The 19,201-nt window shown below is 38.8% G+C and overlaps 1 protein-coding gene across 1 annotated transcript; it reads right to left on the bottom strand.

Annotated features, from left to right (window-relative positions):
• Positions 1-446: 446 nt before the first annotated feature.
• On the bottom strand, positions 447-6,300 carry LOC142934588 (solute carrier family 22 member 7-like). The gene is made up of 10 exons (XM_076079004.1): positions 5,920-6,300; positions 5,653-5,756; positions 5,227-5,381; positions 4,856-5,024; positions 3,725-3,848; positions 3,224-3,324; positions 2,842-3,056; positions 2,565-2,673; positions 1,275-1,481; positions 447-522 (listed from the first exon to the last, which is right to left on the bottom strand). Exons 1-10 carry the CDS (start codon positions 6,298-6,300, stop codon positions 447-449), a joined length of 1,641 nt encoding a protein of 546 aa, XP_075935119.1.
• Between the last annotated feature and the right edge of the window lie 12,901 nt (positions 6,301-19,201).

Here is a 19,201-nt window from a genome sequence, read left to right as displayed (position 1 = left end):
CAATATTTGCAGCAACTTGTGATAAACTTCTAAATAGATAAAAGTTTAATAATGTAATGATATTATATAATGAGAGTTTCTTAGGATCTCAGGGGGGAACATCCTCTAAGTGTGTCAGTATAAACAAGTCAGTTAGCTAGAAGAAGACAGGAAACAAAGAAAATAGTGAGCGAAAAATATCTAAACTAAAACAACATTTCCTCTACAGTAGCTTATAAATACATTATCTTCAATATCTGAATGCATCTTGATGTTTACAAAGCATCTTAACACTTCAAGATGTTGACCTTCATTTCCCCACAAACAGCAGAGATGACTAAATGTTCTATACGTGATAACAGTGGACTCATCTCCGCTGTTTACAGTTGTAAAGGCAGTGAGTGCATAGCTCTGTGTTATGTGTATGAACATAAAACAAAGTCCTTGTTTTGATTGTCTCTTCACAGCTAAATGTCAGTTGTGCTCTTTGATTCCAGGAAAACAGCTGGAGACTCCACGAAGTGAGAGGAGACCTCATTTCCTCTGAAATGAAACAAAAACAATGTACAACTTATAATATAATGCCGTCAAACACAATACCTCAAACTGTGACCATTAACAATGACACATCTGTGACTCGTATTAAACAGACAACCTTTCATATACAGACACGTACATATCAGCCAAAGGGGAACCCACTTATTCCGTAGGTAATGCCAAGTTGACTATGGCGTGGCAGGATGTGCTTCTGATTTTCTGTTTGAAAATCAGAAGCAAAATGAAAATGAAAAATTACCAGCAGATGTCACCAAAAACATTTTCTAATTTTACACATTGTGGCTTTCATGTATTTGTGGTGGAAAATCATCTTTTTAGCCTCCCTGTGAGAAATGATCGAGATGAGAAAACTCTTAAATATAAAAACATATTTATTGGCCAGACGCTAATAATAATTCAGCTGAATGGATGGAGCTCTTTCCCCACGGATGGTTCGGAGGTCTAACAACAATGAATAGACAAAACAGAGTATATATGCACATTATCTCGCCTCCTCTCCCTTCGACCCCCCCCCCCCCCCCCACCCCTTTGCAGATGTCGTCCTCCTCTGTCTGCCGATGCCTCCACCAAGGCGAGGTTCCCAGCCTTGGTGGTGTATTTTCATGTGGAGGGTGGTGAGATCAGGATGACACTACAGCAAGCCAGACATGCTAAAATACCTTCGATATATGCAGGTTTAAGCGATACAAGTTATATCTAAAAGAACGATACGATAAATTTCCACAACATTTACCAACCTTGGCTTTTCAACGTCGTCGATTGTCTCCGGCAGCCTCACATTCAGCGTCTCTGGAAGCAGCAGAGCCACCAGGCCAGAAGTGATGGCCACAGAGCAGAGGATGACCTGAGGAAGAGCTGTCCACACGTCCTCCAGCAGCAGGATGAGCGGAGCCACTAACACTCCCAGACGACTCATGAAGTTCGTGTAACCCAAACCGTTTTGCCTGGAGAGACAGAAGGTAAATCATAAGCACCGACTTTATTAATTAGTCCTACATAGTCATTATGTGACCTTCTCTGGGTCTGCAGATAGGAAGTGTTCAGGACTCTTAATTTGCTCTTAAAAAAAAAAAAATAAGATTCCCAAAAAATGCTCCAAATTTTGGTTTAAGACTTTTACTACAGGTAAATAATTCTCCAAACTTCACCCCAATCACGTCAAAACTGAAATAATTGACTCAGATATATTTTTGAGGCTTAAAATTAAGCATAGAAAAAAAATGTGTCCTGCATTATTGATAATAATAAAGTGATCTGTCTATTGGGTAGTCTTAATTTGACCAAAGTTGTAAAGAGTGGATAAAAAGGGATTAAGTACAACAACAAAAAATAACTAACGGAGCAGCAATCTTATAAAAAGTCAATAACTGGTGAACTTGGTTGAAGTGTTGTACACAACAAAAGATTGTTTTCTACCACTGAAATTACAATCTAAATGAAAAAATAAAAGGATGATTAGAATTTTTTGCATCTGGGTCTGAACCTAAATATTAAATTACAAAGATTAACTTAAAGGGAAGTCACACCTCTTTTACAACATGTGTTTACACAGTTTTGGCCATTTTTATGCCTCCATGCTGGCAACAGCTGTGGCCTCAAGTCCGTTCCTTTCTCATCATATCTGGAGAACGCCATGACTGAGTTTATTCTAATTTGGCACAAAAGTCGACTTGGACTAAAAGACTAACTGATCAGATTTTGGTGGTCAAAGGTCAAAGGTCTAGGTCACTGTGAACACGTCTTGCCCATTCCCGTAAATGTGATATCTCAGGAACACCAAGAAGGAATTTCTTCAAATTTGTAAAAAAAAAAACACACTTGGACGCAAGGAGGAACTGACAAAATGGTGCAAGTGATGACATTTTGGATTGACATGCATGTAAACTGAAACTCGACTGGTTGGCGGAGGCGGTAATTTTAGTCCCTATTGATATGATGCGAATGTAAAATACAATCATATGAATGATGAACAGAATAAGGCCTTTGTCAATGCAGCAGCTAAATGCAACTGTATGACAGTAACTGACCTGACAACTGTGGGGTAAAGCTCTGTTGTGTAGAGAAAGGCAGTCGTGAAGGAAGCTTCTGACAGGCCTTTTCCAACGATGGCAACAACAGCACGCACATGCCACAGACCTACACAGAAGTACAGTCGATGCAACATACAGTACAAGATAAGTGTGTAAAACGTTCAACTAACTTTAAACAAAAAGAAGACAGGACACTGCTCATACCAATTCACAGAATTGCATGCAGAAATATGTGATTATCTCATTTTTGTAAAACGTAAAAGGAAATAATGACCTTGTGGTAGAAACAGGTTTATGGCGATGCAGATTCCTGTCAGTAACAGCGTGCCTGCTTGGGACTTCCTCCGTCCAAAGATATTAATAAAGAAATATATCATCAGCTTGGCAGGGACTTCAATGGCAGCATAGATGAAGTGTGTGAGGTAAATGTTTAAACCAAATCCACTGATGTTGAAGCTGATTCCATAATACGTTGAGGCAACTCCATACCTGCATAATGAACAACAAATCATTGCTTATTATGTTTCCGTAGCTTGATGTGTCTCCTTCCATACGTCTCTATTTCTACTGAGGAGATTCAATTAATAATGTTTCAAGAAATAACCATTAACATTTTTATATCCTTTTCATATCGTGTTTTTCGAGGTAATACCCACCACACAATCCCAGTCAGTAGAGTTAACCGTCTCATCTTCGGGGTCTTGATTAGGTGAAGGTATGTGTAGGTTTTCTCTTGCTTTTCTATGTTGGCGAGTGACTGTACAGAGGCAGAGAAGGGATGTTAAAGGGTAGGTTCACAATTTCTGGTCAAGCAATTCTTACATGCCCATACAAAACTAAAATTTAGTACAATTCCCTGCGTGTGTTTTTGCCAGACAGTGTTTCCTTGCTGAGCTGTGACGGAGGGATTGCAGGGAGGGATTTGGTGAACAAAACGCTGAAGAAACATGTCTTCAACTGAACTTTAGAATGTGTTTTGCTTCTTCAGAGGAATGTGGATTTTCTCCATGGACTCTAGCGACACATACGCTGCACCAGTTTTTTGTTTTTTTTACAAACATAAACATAATTCATCAGAACAATGTATTTAATCATGTAAAACATATACACATAATACCCTGTATACAAAAGCCATTAAACATCAACCTCGAACTTACCTCCAGTTTTAATTTGGATGACACTTTTTGTCTTTTGTTGAACTTGGCACATTTGTCAAGGTAAAACTGAGCCCTTTCCACTTTCCCATGGGCCAAAAGCCAGCGGGCAGATTCAGGAACCCACCTGCAATTATATTGAAAATAGTTAATAATCAGTGGACACTTGAATTAGGACATTACTGAAATAACACTGAAAATGACTGCCAACTGGTAGACCCACTGATTTTGGAGAGAATTATCTTTTCACCCTCAGCTCCTTTAAAGCAAGATTGAAGACTTTTCTGTTTGCTGCTGCCTTTAAATGAACCACATTCAATTAATATATTAATCAATTTCCAAATACTGCTGATTGAAAACACGAAATTTAGTGATGTTACGTTACGATGTCTGAAAAGTCCTGGTAAACCGATAAAAAGTGTAAGCATCATTGAAAGACCTCAGAGAGGCCGGGTTGGAGTCCCGAGACGGGGTTGGAGTCCCACGCTAAATAAGACCTCAGGGAGACCGGGTTGGAGTCCCGCGTCTAGACGGGGTTAGAGTCCCGCGTCCAATTGTCCGGGTTAGAGTCCCGAGGCGGGGTTGGAGTCCCACACTAAATAAGACCTCAGGGAGGCCGGGTTAGAGTCCCGCAATGTGATAAAACTGTAGTGATAAAACTGTAGTGATAAAACTGTAGTGATAAAACTGTAGTGATAAAACTGTAGTGATAAAACTATGAAATAAACTGCACTTGTGAATGACTGGATCTAACAGAAACTAAGAATTGAGGTGGAAAATACTTGACTAGTGTATCTCACTGTGTAGTTTTAATGACTGTTTTTATTGTTTCAATGAATGTTCTTAATTGTTTTTAAATCTCCTTTACTTTTGCCTTATGTTTTGATGCTTTTAATGGTTTTATGTGAAGCACTTTGAATTACCTTGGATGTTGAAATGTGCTATAGAAATAAACTTGCCTTGCCTTCAACAGAAATCTTTGTCTCATTTTCATTTGCAGTTCAAGGTATCCTCAGATTTAAAACAAATACCGATTTATTTAGTGGTACTTGACCTCATTGAGCTCCACATGGTGAAATGTCCATTTTCATTGTTCATTTGAAATAATTCTATAACGTGATGTGTTTTGCTTACCACCAGGTCAAAACGGCAAAGCCCAGTGGAGCCGTGACGGTCATGATCAGTGTCCGCCAGTCATTCACCAGGAAGGCAAACCCAGCCAGCAGCATGTTACCTGCAGACCAGGACAGACTGCCGATCACACCGATAAATGACCTGTGACTTGTGTCGACCCACTCAACGCCTGCAAGGTGAGGAAAATGACATAATCAGTTAGTAATAATGATAATAATAACAATAATAACTCAATGATAATGCAGTTACTTTCTGTTTTAATTGCATTTCCCTAAATCTTAAACCTTAAATGTCATCTGGCCATTTGGGGGAAAACAAGCTGTGAACACAAAACATGACTTTGCATTATCTTTCAAGCTTAGTTAGCTTACTGAGAACAATGGAGTTGATGCCGATTCCTGTCAGTCCGAACCCAGTGAGAAATCTCAGCACTGCAAACAGAATGTAGGAGTTTGCAAACGCACTGGCGAAGCCAAACACGATGGTCATGATGTACGAGGCCAGTAGAGTGTTTTTCCTCCCATACCTGCAAATAAGACAGGCTTAACTTTATCTATCCGACTTAGGGACTGCAGGTGTGAAAAACGTTTTCTGCCACCGAGGATTTATTTGAACCCAAAACATGATCTTTTTCTAAAGAACCAAGTTGCCCATCCATATGAAAGGTGGCGAATTTTTCCTTTAATTTTGTATGTATAAGTATATGCAAAAAAAAAATGTATTTGCCATTTGAAGTATTTAAATCAAATTTTCACTTCATCATAAAAAAGTTGGAGGCACACTTTTTATTCACGTACTTATCACAGAGGAATCCGAAAGCAATGGTCCCTATCATCATGCCAAAAAAGAAGATTGTGCCTGTGGTTCGTGACAGGCTTTTTCTATCACAGACAAGGTCCCACTGGAGAAGCAGATCACAGAGAACAGGTCATTAGATCATCTAGTGGGGAACAGGTTCTTTCCTAGCGTGGCACTGAAACAACAAAACTAAATTTCTGTCATTTCCATAAAATGACAGAACCATAAAAACACAGTGTTTGATGCTGATAAAAACTCCTCTGTACCTCTGTTGCCAGGGTGGACGTGAAGGTGGAGTTGTCGTGAACCCATCCGCTCTGACACTGAACGGTTGGCAGGTCAGCGCTGTCGGAGCTGTTGGCTAAGAGCTGAAACTGAGGCGTTGCAAACATCTCACAGGATTTCGGGCCGCCGTCTTCCCGCACGGGGAGGCTGACGGTCAGTCTCTGTTCCCGAGTTAAATTTCTGAAGAGTCCTCCAGCACCCAGCGTGCTGATGTCACAGCGGTGAGGAGGCACCGCGGCGATGAAGTTATTCAGTAGGAAGTGACAGGGCAGAACTATTCGAGGGGCGCACAGCAGGATGATGATGGCGATTTGGAAAGGCCCAAAACCGCCGATTTCTTCCAGGATATTCTCAAACTTCATCTTCACCGTGCTTACGGTTTCTAGAAGAACACATTTAGAATGCTGTAAGTAGACACAAGTAAAATATGAGGTAAATCAACTGTTTCAACTGCAATTTTTAAAGTGCAATTACTCACCTGCCATAGATATCTGCGAAAGATCGATACACTATTAATTCTGCTCTACTGCTGTACTGAGATCTCTGGTATGCAGGACTGAATGTAGGCTCTGCAGCCTTTCCTACCGACCCAACTTGATCATTAACAGCAGCATTACCTTTGGACGTCATAAAGTTATATTATCTTTTAGTGCAACTTGTTGAATAGATCACCCATCAGCGTGTTTACATCGGACACAGCAGCAGATGTTTCCGTGAAGAAGAGTGTTCTTTGGTTTCAGGCAAAAAGAAGCACTTTGAGTTATCTTTTTTCAGGACTGTTTCACTAAAGCTACTTGCAATGTCATCTAGTTTTCATTTTGAGAGCAATATTTATTAATAAGATGACCCAAATGACAAAACTGAGGGAACAAGATATGTCTATTGTATACAGCGAACAAAGTAATTACAATAAAAATCTGCAAACTCCTGTATATGTCAGGGGCTGGATTTGCCTACAACATCCTTTCTTTTAATTTCAGGTATTTTTTTTTATAGCTTCACTGCAAAAAAAGGACAAATACGCAAAACATTAGGTGTCAGACGTCTGGAAATGTTTCTCAATCATAGAACGGCTGTCCTCTCTGTGTTTGTGCATTTCTGTGCAACGTTTTTTTGCCTTTAACGTCAAAGTGTTTGATGTCATAGCCCAGAATTTAAGATATTTCAAGTGTTGAGCAACATTCATCGAGACTTTTTACAAGCTTGTCCTGCGTTAGGTCTGTGTCTCTTCTTCCATCGTGTGCAGCTGAGGACAATCCTTTTGATACCGTCTCAGTCTAATCTGCTTTGCAGTTACGATAAATAGTTATCTGTGGAACGTTTTGTAAAAATTAAAAGAGAATTTAAAAAGGTCTATAAGTTTTGTTTAAACATGTAGCAGCAAACCACGGTGAAAAACATGGAGGCAGAACGGTAAATGAGCCTCCCACACATGATCAGCAAGACAAAAGAAAGTTACACAGTCCCATGGGAGCGGTGATGGTATATTATGTGACACAGTGAACTCTGTAGGAAAATATTAGTAGAGTGGAGGTTTCTGCACAACTTCACCTACACGATGTATGGACAGGGCACAGCAGTCTTAAGAAGTAATGTATTGTCAGAGAGTGGTTTTAAATGCTACACATTGCTGGAGTTAAAAAAAAAGGGAAACATTAACCAGAATGCATCACTGTTCTTCTTTGAAATGCAGGTCAGTTAATGCAGGATTTAACTGACTGGATGTCAGGAACTGTGCTTTTTCTTTTGCTGTTACTTCATCAAAAATATCGATAAAGAAAACATACAGACTTTCTAAGTGGTTTAGAAGTTTCAATTTAGATGTTGAAACAGCTTACTCAGAAAGTAATTAAATATGAACTTTTGCTTGTATCTACACCTGTACTCAAAAAAGTAAACACACAAAACACTGATGGGTTGAACATGTAAAATATATTGGGCACCATACCTTCACAGAAGCCAGAGGGAAGTGTCTCCTAGAAGGAAGAATACAAAATAAAGTGCTCTTATACTTATAGGTCTTGAACAAGCCGCATAAGATTAGCCCCCGTGGAGCACTAGACGTTCAACAGGTCACAAGATTTCTTGTCTTTTTCTCCCACCGTATATAATGGCCAGCAAGCTCAGCTTTGTATAACTGATAGGGTTAGTAAACCCAGTGCTTGTATTTGTATTGTTGATAGCAAGACAGAAAAAGATGTTGGATTGTTTTGGATGTTGTCAGCATTGTGGTGGAATTGTGGATGAATGATTACAAGGTTTTAATAGTAACAATATCAATAACGACACTGTTAATATTGCCAGAAATAAGCACAGTAATAACAACAAAAACACAAAATTTAAACACATTAGAAATATGTGTATTAAAGTATATGAGTACATACTTTTATGTCTGTATTTATGTAAATATGTGTTTGAATTTGAGGTGTAGAAGTGGATACAGATGTGAGTGTGTTCAAGTTATACTTGGAACAAAGATTAAAAGATGGGATACATTTTCCATGGATATGCAATCGTAAGTGAGTAAATTTGCCATTTTTTTTAGTCATGAGGTGTTTTGGCAAAGTTAGTTCCAGAAGTCTCAGACAGTGCTCGTCTTTGTCCACATGTAGATGTTACTTGTGGTCACTACCCCAGCCGGCCTTTGCGTCCTGTCCTGAGGTTGTCATACAGCGTCATGCCATCAGAACAAAGGAATTAAGGGTGCAGAACATCAGAATCAAAAACAGCTTTATTGGCCAATATAAAGGTAGTACAGTGTGCCTTAATACAATAATAACTTTATAATATGCCATAAACAAATGTTGTGAACAGTCGTAGTAGCATATTATACTTCTATTTTTAATTATTTGTTTTTATGATATACTATACTATGTCTTAGAACATGTTTTTACCATAAACTATTTACTGTATTAAAAATGTTTTGCGTCTAAAAAAGGTTAGTAAAATTGAGACATGTCTTCATTAGAGGGCTGATCTATCAAAGACAACATGGTAGAAGCCAGTTAAGGTCATGCTTGACTTGTGTGAGCACCGCTGTAGTACACGTTTCTGTCCGCTAGATGGCGATGTATATTCATATTGATGTGGGTAATGAACCTCAGCATGTTGCAGCTGGTGAAACAATAGCATTGAAAGACAGTAGCTGTAGAGGAATAGCTGGGATGTTTTAAGTTTCTCATTATTATCTCATAATCTCAAATTGCTTATGTGCAGTGATCAAAATGTTTAGATTTTTAGAACAAAATGAGTTCCTGGAGAGGCTTACATATTATATGTTAAGGTCAACAACAGGGACAGTGGAAAGTAGGTGAAAGAATATAGTATAAAAGACTATACTATAGCACAATGACTTCGACTTTTTTCGACATATTTCACTATTACAATTTATGACTTTTTCCATCATTCTATACGATGACTTTTTTTCGATAATATACTATGACTTTAATGGATTTTTAAAATACTATGCTATCAAATTGTTTTGACTTATTTCGACATGCTATAATATTATTTTTTAAACTTATACTATGACTGACTTTTTTCAACACTCATGTCTTACTAGACTATGAGAGAGCGAGAGCGAGAGCGAGAGCGAGAGCGAGAGCGAGAACGAGAGCGAGAACGAGAGCGAGAGAGGTCTGAGCAGTTAAGAGAGAAACATTCTCATGAGAAAGACGATGTTTGCCCTCCGGAAGCTTTACAGCCAGCTCCGTCAGTGGAGTTCACTTACACACACACACACACACACACACACACACACACACACACACACACACATAATGAAGGATGAAACAGCTTCTCTTCAATCTGTCCGTGGGTTTCTTTTACACACAGGAAGTGCTCTCAAGGTCGTTGAGAGGTTTGGAAAAGGCAGACAGACACAAGGCCCAAAGGTCCCTCAGGATCAGAAAATGTACAATGCACACACAATTAATACTGCCTTAATGATTCCACTTATATATTTTGCCCGTGTGACTATTTTCTGAAATTTTATTCACATTATTCTTTGCCTGAACTGGGGCGCTTCCACAATGCAACACTTTGTAATCTTTCTTTATTTGAGAGTGAAATTGTGATTACTTTGCTCAGCGTCGCTAGCTTTTATATTACTTGCCAAAAAAAACTCTTTTTCATGTGAAAAATGAACCAATTCGATTCTCAATAAGATAACGTCTATTTGGAAATTTACGTTTTTTGGAGCTGCGAGGAGCTACACACAGCCCCCGACACCTGCAGCAGTGACAGTTTTAACAAAAACACTGTCGACATGTGTTTTTGTACGGGCAGTTGAAGAGACAAGTCAGATGAAGAAAAGAAAATTGTTTTGTATTAACAGATATGTGATGATAAAGTCTTTGGCGCTTGCACTTTTGTAATCGAGGGGCGTCTGCCCTGAGCAGCAGCAAGATAAATCCCCCCGTGGAGTCCAGACACTGGTGGTGGTGGTGGATGATGAGGCTGATAGAATGATGAGTTGATGAATCTGTGAAGACTGAAGTCTCTGAAATCAATAACAAAATTATGACGCAAGATGGACACACTTTTATAAGCTAAAACATATCTTTTCTTGTATTCTTGCATCTTTCATACACAGCACAGTAAAAGGGCTTCCCATCTAAATGTATGTTAAGGTGACATTTAAAAGTCTTTTGAAATGTCGAAAAATGAGAGCAAGCAGCAAACTTTAAAAACTTTAAATAATGAAAAATAGGAATGAAAAGATCCGCCATAACGATCTGTGGACGAGGACACAACAACCACCAGCAACAAAGGAAATTGGAAGGACAAGAAGGATTGTGCGCACACTGCAAAAAAATAGTGTGAAACACCAACAGACAAGCTTTGACATGGAACCCTAAAGGGGAGAAGAAAAGAGGCCGACGGAGATGAAGAGACGACTGGGATGCAGCTGATACTAGATAGAGAAGAAAGCAAATGACCGTGAACTCCGGGTCCCTTGTCAACGTCGTATACTCCAGGAGCGTTGTCAGGGAAAGTTGAAAGTGAAGTCTATGTAGAACGGACTGCAGTACTATTACAAAATGTAATAAAGCAAGATGAGCATGTATTGTGTTGTATCAATAAATTAGAGTCTCTTTATGGTCTGTAAACTAGTTATTGTTTATTTGCCATCCTCTCTAAATGTAGTGCCTTCTTATGTATTAATACTGGATATAATTACTGACCCTCTTTCCAACCTCGTCCTATTGAAAAGGCTTATTTTTGGCTCTTTTCCTGATCAAGCCAAACGGAGACACAAAGAGGTCAAACAGTGAGGACAGTGAGTAATCAGTGCGTAAGCTCTTTGTCTTCATGCTTCCCAGATCAGAACAATTGCTGAAAATGCAATTGTGGGCTGGAGAGACTTGATTTGGCCTATAATTGTATTTCTGAATGAATTCTCACAGAAAAACTAAGTCAGAAGAAAAGACACAGGACAATAAGTTTGTCAATAACTGTATGACGTAAGATATCCATTGTGTTGCTGTATAACAGAGAGGCCAAAGTATTCTGGTTCCAGTGTTGCCCAAATCTCAAATTTTGTTGATTGATTCATAAAGGTCTGCCGTTGTTCTTGTGAATGTCTGTTTCCCCCAGATGGAGAAACAACCAAACTAATCAGGGTCACACAATGTGCTGTTGAGATTTGGGAGGCATGTGCGACCTACGTTTACCCAAAACACTGTTCTCTGTTCAGATCATCGAGTGTCAGCAGACACAAGCCAATGGTGACAGGTATGCTATCTCACTAGCATAGCTGGCCCACGTTAACGCTGCAAGAGTGTGACGGAACGAAGCATCCTTGTGAGGAGGTGGAAGAGGAGGGGCAATAAGCCTGGAGGAAACCCTGTTGACTTGCTGCTTTGTCGACGATTAATACAACAGTACTGTGATAAGTCTTCATAAATGGTGTAATGTTCTGTTGTCCTCTGGGGATTGTGAATATCTTCCTTTGGATCAAAGCGTTGGATGGAGGGTCATAAAGTATTCTCGTCCACTGTTTTGAGAGTATTTCAAGAAAAGGCAATTCTGACTGCCATCGTGACCGACTGACTTTCATGTTAATCTGAAAAAAAACCAGTACATTACATCCTCTCATATGTTAGAAGCCAGACATAAGTAGTCTCTGATTCTAACATGGGAAACTGAATGTTTGTTTACAGTCAGATTTGAGCTCAATCAGGGTTAAGTCCCAGTCAGAGCAGCTCAGTGTCCTGGGATTGGACCACAGCATAAACAAAGTGTCCTAGATAAGCATGTTGGACAGTTGTCCTGAGACCTGCTGAGGTCCCAAAGGACAGACAGACATATGTGTGGACAGAAAGGCAGAGGTTTGACGGGGGAAGTGACTGGGTCAGCTCACAGCGTGACACAGCTGAGACGAGCTCTTCTTTCCGTCTCTGTCTCTCAGCTGGCTGTCGGAACACAGCAGGCGTTTTCTAAGTTCAAGCTCTTACTTTTCCTAGAAAGTATTGAAAGTTATGGATTTCAAAAAATAAAAAAGCAACTAAAAGGGAGGTCTGGTCGTAACGTTAATTCTCATTATCGTAACAAAATAATGTTGAGTAATTACAAAAATGAAAAATATCGTCAGTTAAGAAAAAGCAGGAACCACACTCGTGGCAAAAATAAAATACCAAAGTTGAGAGGTCCATTGTTGCGACAACCTATTCATACATAACTGTTTGTGTGTGTTAGAGTAATTGTGTGGAGTGTATGAGAGTGTATGTCTTTTTGAATGGTGTTTCTGCACTCCATGCACCAGCAGTGGTTGCTGCTACTTGCCACAGAAGCTCTCGGAAGGTTTTGGTGCAGCGTGAATTGTTCTAGACTGCAGCAGAAACTGGATCAAGGCCCTTCATGTCTGAATCAAGAGGAAGCCGGTTCCTCCCTTTTTTACCTCCATCGTGTTTTCCTGACTCCCCACCTAAGGGGAAACAAAAGGCTCTGAATCAGCTGGAACAAAGAGACGCAAGACGTGCGCGTGTGTGTGTGTGTGTGTGTGTGTGTGTGTGTCGGTGCTGTTTACCTACATTTCTGTCTGAATCTCCATCATGCCTTTGTTGGCGTGCCCATAAAGTTTAGTTCCTGTCTTCCTGCAGAGGAAGGAAGAAGCACAAAACAAAACAAAACAACACCCAACAAACTGACTATAAACCACGACACTCTCTGCCAGCGCATTCCTAGATCTCCCGTCTCCAGGTTGCCACAGTTTTGTTCCTACGTTTGTTCATTGCTTTAACCTGTGTGATTACCGCTCCTTAAACTGTACAGTTTAAACATCATGAGCTAATGTTTTAATTGATTAATAATGAGTAAAATACATATTGTAATACTTTATGACAGACTGCGACTTTATTACTTTACCTTGACTTTTTATGACATGTTTATGGCATAATATTAAGACATCTTTCATGATTATTTGTTATGACAAACTATACTTTGACTTTTTTTTTTACAATATTATATACTATACTATTGAGGCGATATAAAATACAAAAATAAGTATCCACAAATAAAAAGATATCATTAATATATTTACAAAAAAAACATTTCTGTAATTTTTTACAGATTGGTATCAATTATCTAGAAACGGAAAGATTTCCGTGTTTTTTTGGATTAGGTTGAAAAGCAAACCTTATAGTTGTAATGGAAAATCTGTGATTGTGAATTAATGATCTCCTTCATCACAGCTGCTAATGATATTTGAATCAGAACATAAATTAAATTGAAAAACAATAAACCACACATGAAGCCGATGAGGGAGGGTAAGATCAGTATGCTTTAATAATAAGATATCAGTGCATAAACACAAACTTCTTATCGGGTTAAATTCCCCATATAGTAATAACATTGATAACAATATATGATAATAATAAGATCAATAAGGATTTTTAGCATATAAAAAAAATGCAGATCATTGATCAGCTAATATAACTGTACTGTATGACATCGACAAAAACAGAATACAAGTTGCTAAACATGGATCCCATAAGGAAAAACAAAAAAACCCTGTTGTCACATGAGACACAAAATGCTGATATTTTCTTTAAAGAGGAGGTGCAATGAATGAGTGGATCAACTCATGACACGTTTTGTCACTTTTGTTTTGGGGGGGGAACCCTTCAAGCAGCACAGCATGTTGAGCACTAGGACTGGTGATAAGCCTTCTAGGGTTTAAATAGAGAGATTAAGCCCCGCCCATTTTTTGGTTAGCATCTGTGCTACTAGCATTTGCTTTTTCTCTCAGAGAGTTTTCTCTATTTTGTCTTCTTGACACCTGCTCCTCAGGTCGACTATCCATATTCCAACATAACCAAATTTTGACTTGTTTTCATTTTCGCAAAGATAAAACAGTCAGAATACATAACTACATCTCCTAAGAAGCTTTAAGACTCACTGAGGTGTATTTCAAGAAACCTAACAAAATATGTTTAATCTTTGTTAAAATGACTGGTTGTATAAATTTGGCATTTTTAAACAATTAAAAAAATTTCAGGTCGAAGCTAGCGGAGCAGAAGCTATCCTAAAACGGGGGCGGGACCTCCCCTCTGCCTAGATTTTTATTTCTAAAATCGACTTCCATCTAGCCAACTCTTTCCACATACAATAACCCAATCTAGTTCAAATCTCATCAGTTGATAAAAAGTCCATCTGATGTGCTTTTCTTCCTCCATGCGCATCGTTTCAGAACATTAAACATGTTCAGCCTAAAAAGTCTTTGGTCTTCATAAATTTACTTTTATACTCTGTAAATCGTAGTGAACATAATGATTTAAAAGGTGCTTTGAACATGCTTTAAGGTGCTTTTCTGTAATCTAACCAACTTTCATTATTATAATTGATCATTATACAGAACATATTTAATACTATACATAATCCTGCAAATAGGAATATCTCAATTTGCTTTCAACATTGAAAAAGGAAGAACTTTGAATTTGAGCAGTGATAAGAATGCCCTCTTACCTAAAGTAATTGCTGACAGATCAGGAGAGAAAACCAAATTTGGCTTTTGAGTCTTACAAGAAAGTGAAGGTAGAGGGGGAGTGAGAGTAGTAACAGATGAGTTATATGTCGAGTGGAGGAGTTGAGGAGATATGCATCAGTGGGCAGGCTGAGCAGGATCTATCGCTCTCTTTTTGTGTCTTTCAAGTCGACATCACTTCTTTTCGTTCCACCTTCATAACTTCTCATACTGTTTCTCTGCCCACATCCCCTCTCAGGATGATAATAATCTCCAGTCCTATCAAACATCATGTGGTTTAGCTGGCTTGATTTACTCTTCTACAACCTGGAGTTAATATTTATAGATTTGGACTTAGTATCGTTAGTTGTAATAGCATTTTAGTCACTGCCAGACAGCTTTACATACTCCTTTCATACATACTGTGTACGTCCTTTCAGTTTAAACACTGAAACAGATTTGGTTATAGCCTTTCTAAACATCTGCATCATCATGTTGCCTTCCCCATTTTTTTAAGGCAAACTGTGCAGCCTGTATATTTATTTATAAAGATAAAAGTCATGCAAATTTGGTTTGCAGAGTGACTGTAATGGACTCTCGACACGTGTGTCAAGCAATCTGCAAACTTTGTCACTGCCGTCCCCCTCTGACCTTTCACCCTCCCCGGAGAACTTTTACTGTAAAGTCAAATCTCTCTCAACCAAACCAAAGTTTAAAAGCAGCTTCATCAACAAAAAAATGTTGTTTTGATGAGCTGGGGAATCCCTTCCCTTAAAAACCTTTCACCAATGTGAACTTGTTATCACCAGGGGATCTACAATGGGTTCTAATGTGGTTCTACCAGGCTGCTGTTCTATCTGGATCTAAATGAATGCTTCAGAGGAGGATATTAAGGAGATGTTGACTACAGAACCTAAGGGGTTATTATAAGAAAAATCATCCCAACTGTGACATTGTGTTCCAATGTACAAAAGTTAAGTGGACACAACAAATACTAGCTGGTTGTTAACTGTTAAGGTGTTCAGATTCTGTCAAGTTGGGATTTTATTCGATAATAGACTCCAGAGTCAAAGGAAGTTAACTGTGCTCTTGAAGGGCAAACTCAGTATGTGGGACAAACATAAGGCACATTATAAGGATTCAAAAACTTTAGACTTTAAAGAAAATGTCAGCACGACATCAAAATATAGAGTTAGGATCCAAGAGATGTTATACAAAGTCTAGAAAAATGACACATACATGTCTATGAAGCACAATTGCTTTTATATATGCAACTCGAAAACTATGATTAATTATGTGGCAACTTCACCTTCTTTACAATATTCAAAATGCTACATATTTGAAAAGTGAAACCGATTCATTTTTTTTTATCTGAACTTTTTTCCTGTTGTTTTTAGTTTTGTCGTCTTAAAGCAAGAACAAAAAACAGCATTGCCCAGCCAACAGACCCAATAGATATTTTAGCGATAGGATATTTAAGGCTAAAACCCTGGAGGGGAAAAAAAATTCCACAACACAGAAACAGCACGAGAGCAAACTGCACAGCGAGGGATCTGATCCATCTGCATCTACGGGGGTAGATAAGGACAAAGTACCAGAACACAAACACTAAAAACACTATCTTCAACATCAGTTGTCTTTAAATACGTAACGGATATGTGAACAAAGATCTATAACTCATTCTCTTAATAAGTGGTCACCACACAAAGACGATTACCTCAAAAAATATAGTGAGATTAAGAAAAAATACTTTGAGTGTACAGGAAAGGAGAGAACAGAGAACAATGGTTAACGTGCCGCCACAGAGCGCATACTGTCGGTGAGATTACTGACATCATTTGGGTGAAAATTACAGTTTGTAGTCTGAAAATAAAAACTCTGACCTTACTCCTAGTTCATAGTGTATTAGGTATACTCATACTAGTCTGTATCAAAGCTTTCTGATATTGGCAGCCACTCCATGTCGTGAATTACAATATAAACTGGCCTTGTCCTAACCATACAGAATAATACATACACTTCAAGTCACTTCACAGGCTGCTGTACTGCACTGGAACTAAGGCTGCTGCTCCTCTGTACATATGTATAGTCTGAATGGGTAAGTGCTTATGCAGTTGTTGCTGCCATCAACTTTAGACTGATTGGTTTGTGCAGTGGTGTGGTGTGCAAAGAGGGTGAGGGGAGCAACCTCCGCTGCCCTCCTTAAGGCCTTTTTTTTATTTATTTTTTTTATGTGAGATGATTCATTTTCTCGCTAAATAGGACATGATTCATTTTCTCGCTAATATAACAACAAAGGGGCAACTGAGGTTACTAGAACCTACGCAAGTGGCAATCTGATTGGCCAATCGTCCGTCGGATCAGCCAAAGTGTTCTTTCGAGCCCTCTTAGTGCATCTCTGATCAGCTCCTGTGGCTCAAATGCCCTTCACATACCCCCAAATATACTCCGGTTAGCTAAAAGAAAGTTTTAGCCCATTAACTACAAAGCTTGCATACTTTACATTACAGCTAACCATTCTGCAAACTATGTCTTTGTGGTGTAGACACTTTGTTTCCTGTAGAAATGTATTAGAAATGAATGGTAGAAAAGGTACACGTGACCAAGTTCTGCAAAATAAGCTAATATATAATTAATCTCTAGTTACAAAGCCTAAAATATGTGATCTATTAAGGGCAACAATTAAAGCTTAAAGTAAAACTTTCATTCACAAGAGGTGCCCCCTTTTTCCTTCCCACCCCTGCTCCTTAGATCGTCTGTGCACACCACTGGTTTGTATGGATCGCGTGAAGTGTGTGTGCAAGTCTACAATATGTAATCACATGAACTACTACTGTGTGTGCAAGTCAGATCCTTTGCGCAAGCTATCGGTGTGGTGAATAAGGCAAGCTTTGCTGCTGACTATATAAGCTTTAGCTCAATTAAATAATTGCACAATAGGAGAAAAACCCTGTAGTCACACAAGCTACTTAGCTGACTGAGAAAGTCAAGCGAGAGAAAAACACATTTGGATAAATAAAGGACAGATTTAAGAAGAGAAGTTAAAAAAGAACTTACAGTAGAATACATGTATTGCAATATATGTGAAGTGTGTCTGACCCAAGAAATAAAAGAATCTGGTAGAATAACAACATGAAAAAAATAAATGAGGAAAAGTAAAGCTTTTACTAAAGTATTGGTATTTCCTGTTGATTAGGATGCAATAACCTGGGGACATCTGATAAAAGCTAAAATATCTGAGTTCTATAGCAGAAAAATAGAGTTTTTATAATAAGTAAAATAACAATATAATGCATATGTCATTACAGTTGACTCAAGCAGAAGTAATGCTACCGTGAAACAGACTCCTGAATGATCAAACTGCACTACTTTGATATTTAAACAGAGCAGATGATGGAGATGTTACGGTGACTCAGGTGGGATGGATTCAGGCAAGAACAGGCAGGTTAATGGCCGTTTAAGTGTGTCTGTCTTAACTCGAGCCGAGGTAAGCTAAACATGACGAAAGAAATATCCTCTGTGTTGTCATGTACAAGTTAAATGTTATTTTGACTTCAGTCGGACATCCTAATATAGGTGATTTGGGATTTTTGGGAGCTTTATCTTTTCAATCATAAGATAAAGCTTTTAAAGAGAGAAATGATTTAAAAACAAATTCTTGGTTGTTTTAAATCTAAACATGGCTACAATTCAGAACATGTTCATGATACCCAACTTTGACTTTGACAGAGACTAAGAACTCGGCTGGGTTTAATTGCTGGTTAGATATTCAAAGTGAAAGAACACAGTGTAGTCTAGGCAGTATAGTACCTCTCCTCTGAGCTAGTGGGTTAGCTGCTAAAGAGAAGGTAGGTCTGGGAACTGAGCTGCATAGAGTTCATATCAGGGTGCAGGTCTGTGACGGAGACCTGGCCGGTTCAACGTTTGAATCCCGATGCCACAAATACTCATTTTTCACCAAAGACCCGAGTTCAGCCGGTGCTTCTGAACACAGAGACGTCTACGCCAAACCCCGACGACCGGCGATAAATCCCGGTGTCAAGACCTTTTGACGCGGACAAAGTGTTGCATTATTTTTACTCTGTTAATTGTCCCGCGTTGACCTTTTTTCACAAACTGACGCATGTTACTATATATGTATGTGGGTCATCTATGTGGTTGGCTCAATGCAGGGCAACTTTTGTACACTGGTGTTCAACCTGTATCTGATTTGAGTCAAGAGGAAAAAGGCCGTGACCCTGATATCTCAGCTTGCTTAGATGGTCTAGGTACAGATCTATAAAGGGACAGGGAACAGT

The sequence above is a fragment of the Anarhichas minor genome, unplaced genomic scaffold (assembly GCF_050575085.1).
Source record: "Anarhichas minor isolate MPS153535 unplaced genomic scaffold, ASM5057508v1 ptg000069l, whole genome shotgun sequence".
Lineage (NCBI taxonomy): Eukaryota > Metazoa > Chordata > Actinopteri > Perciformes > Anarhichadidae > Anarhichas > Anarhichas minor.
This window is presented reverse-complemented; position numbering and strand designations above follow the sequence as displayed.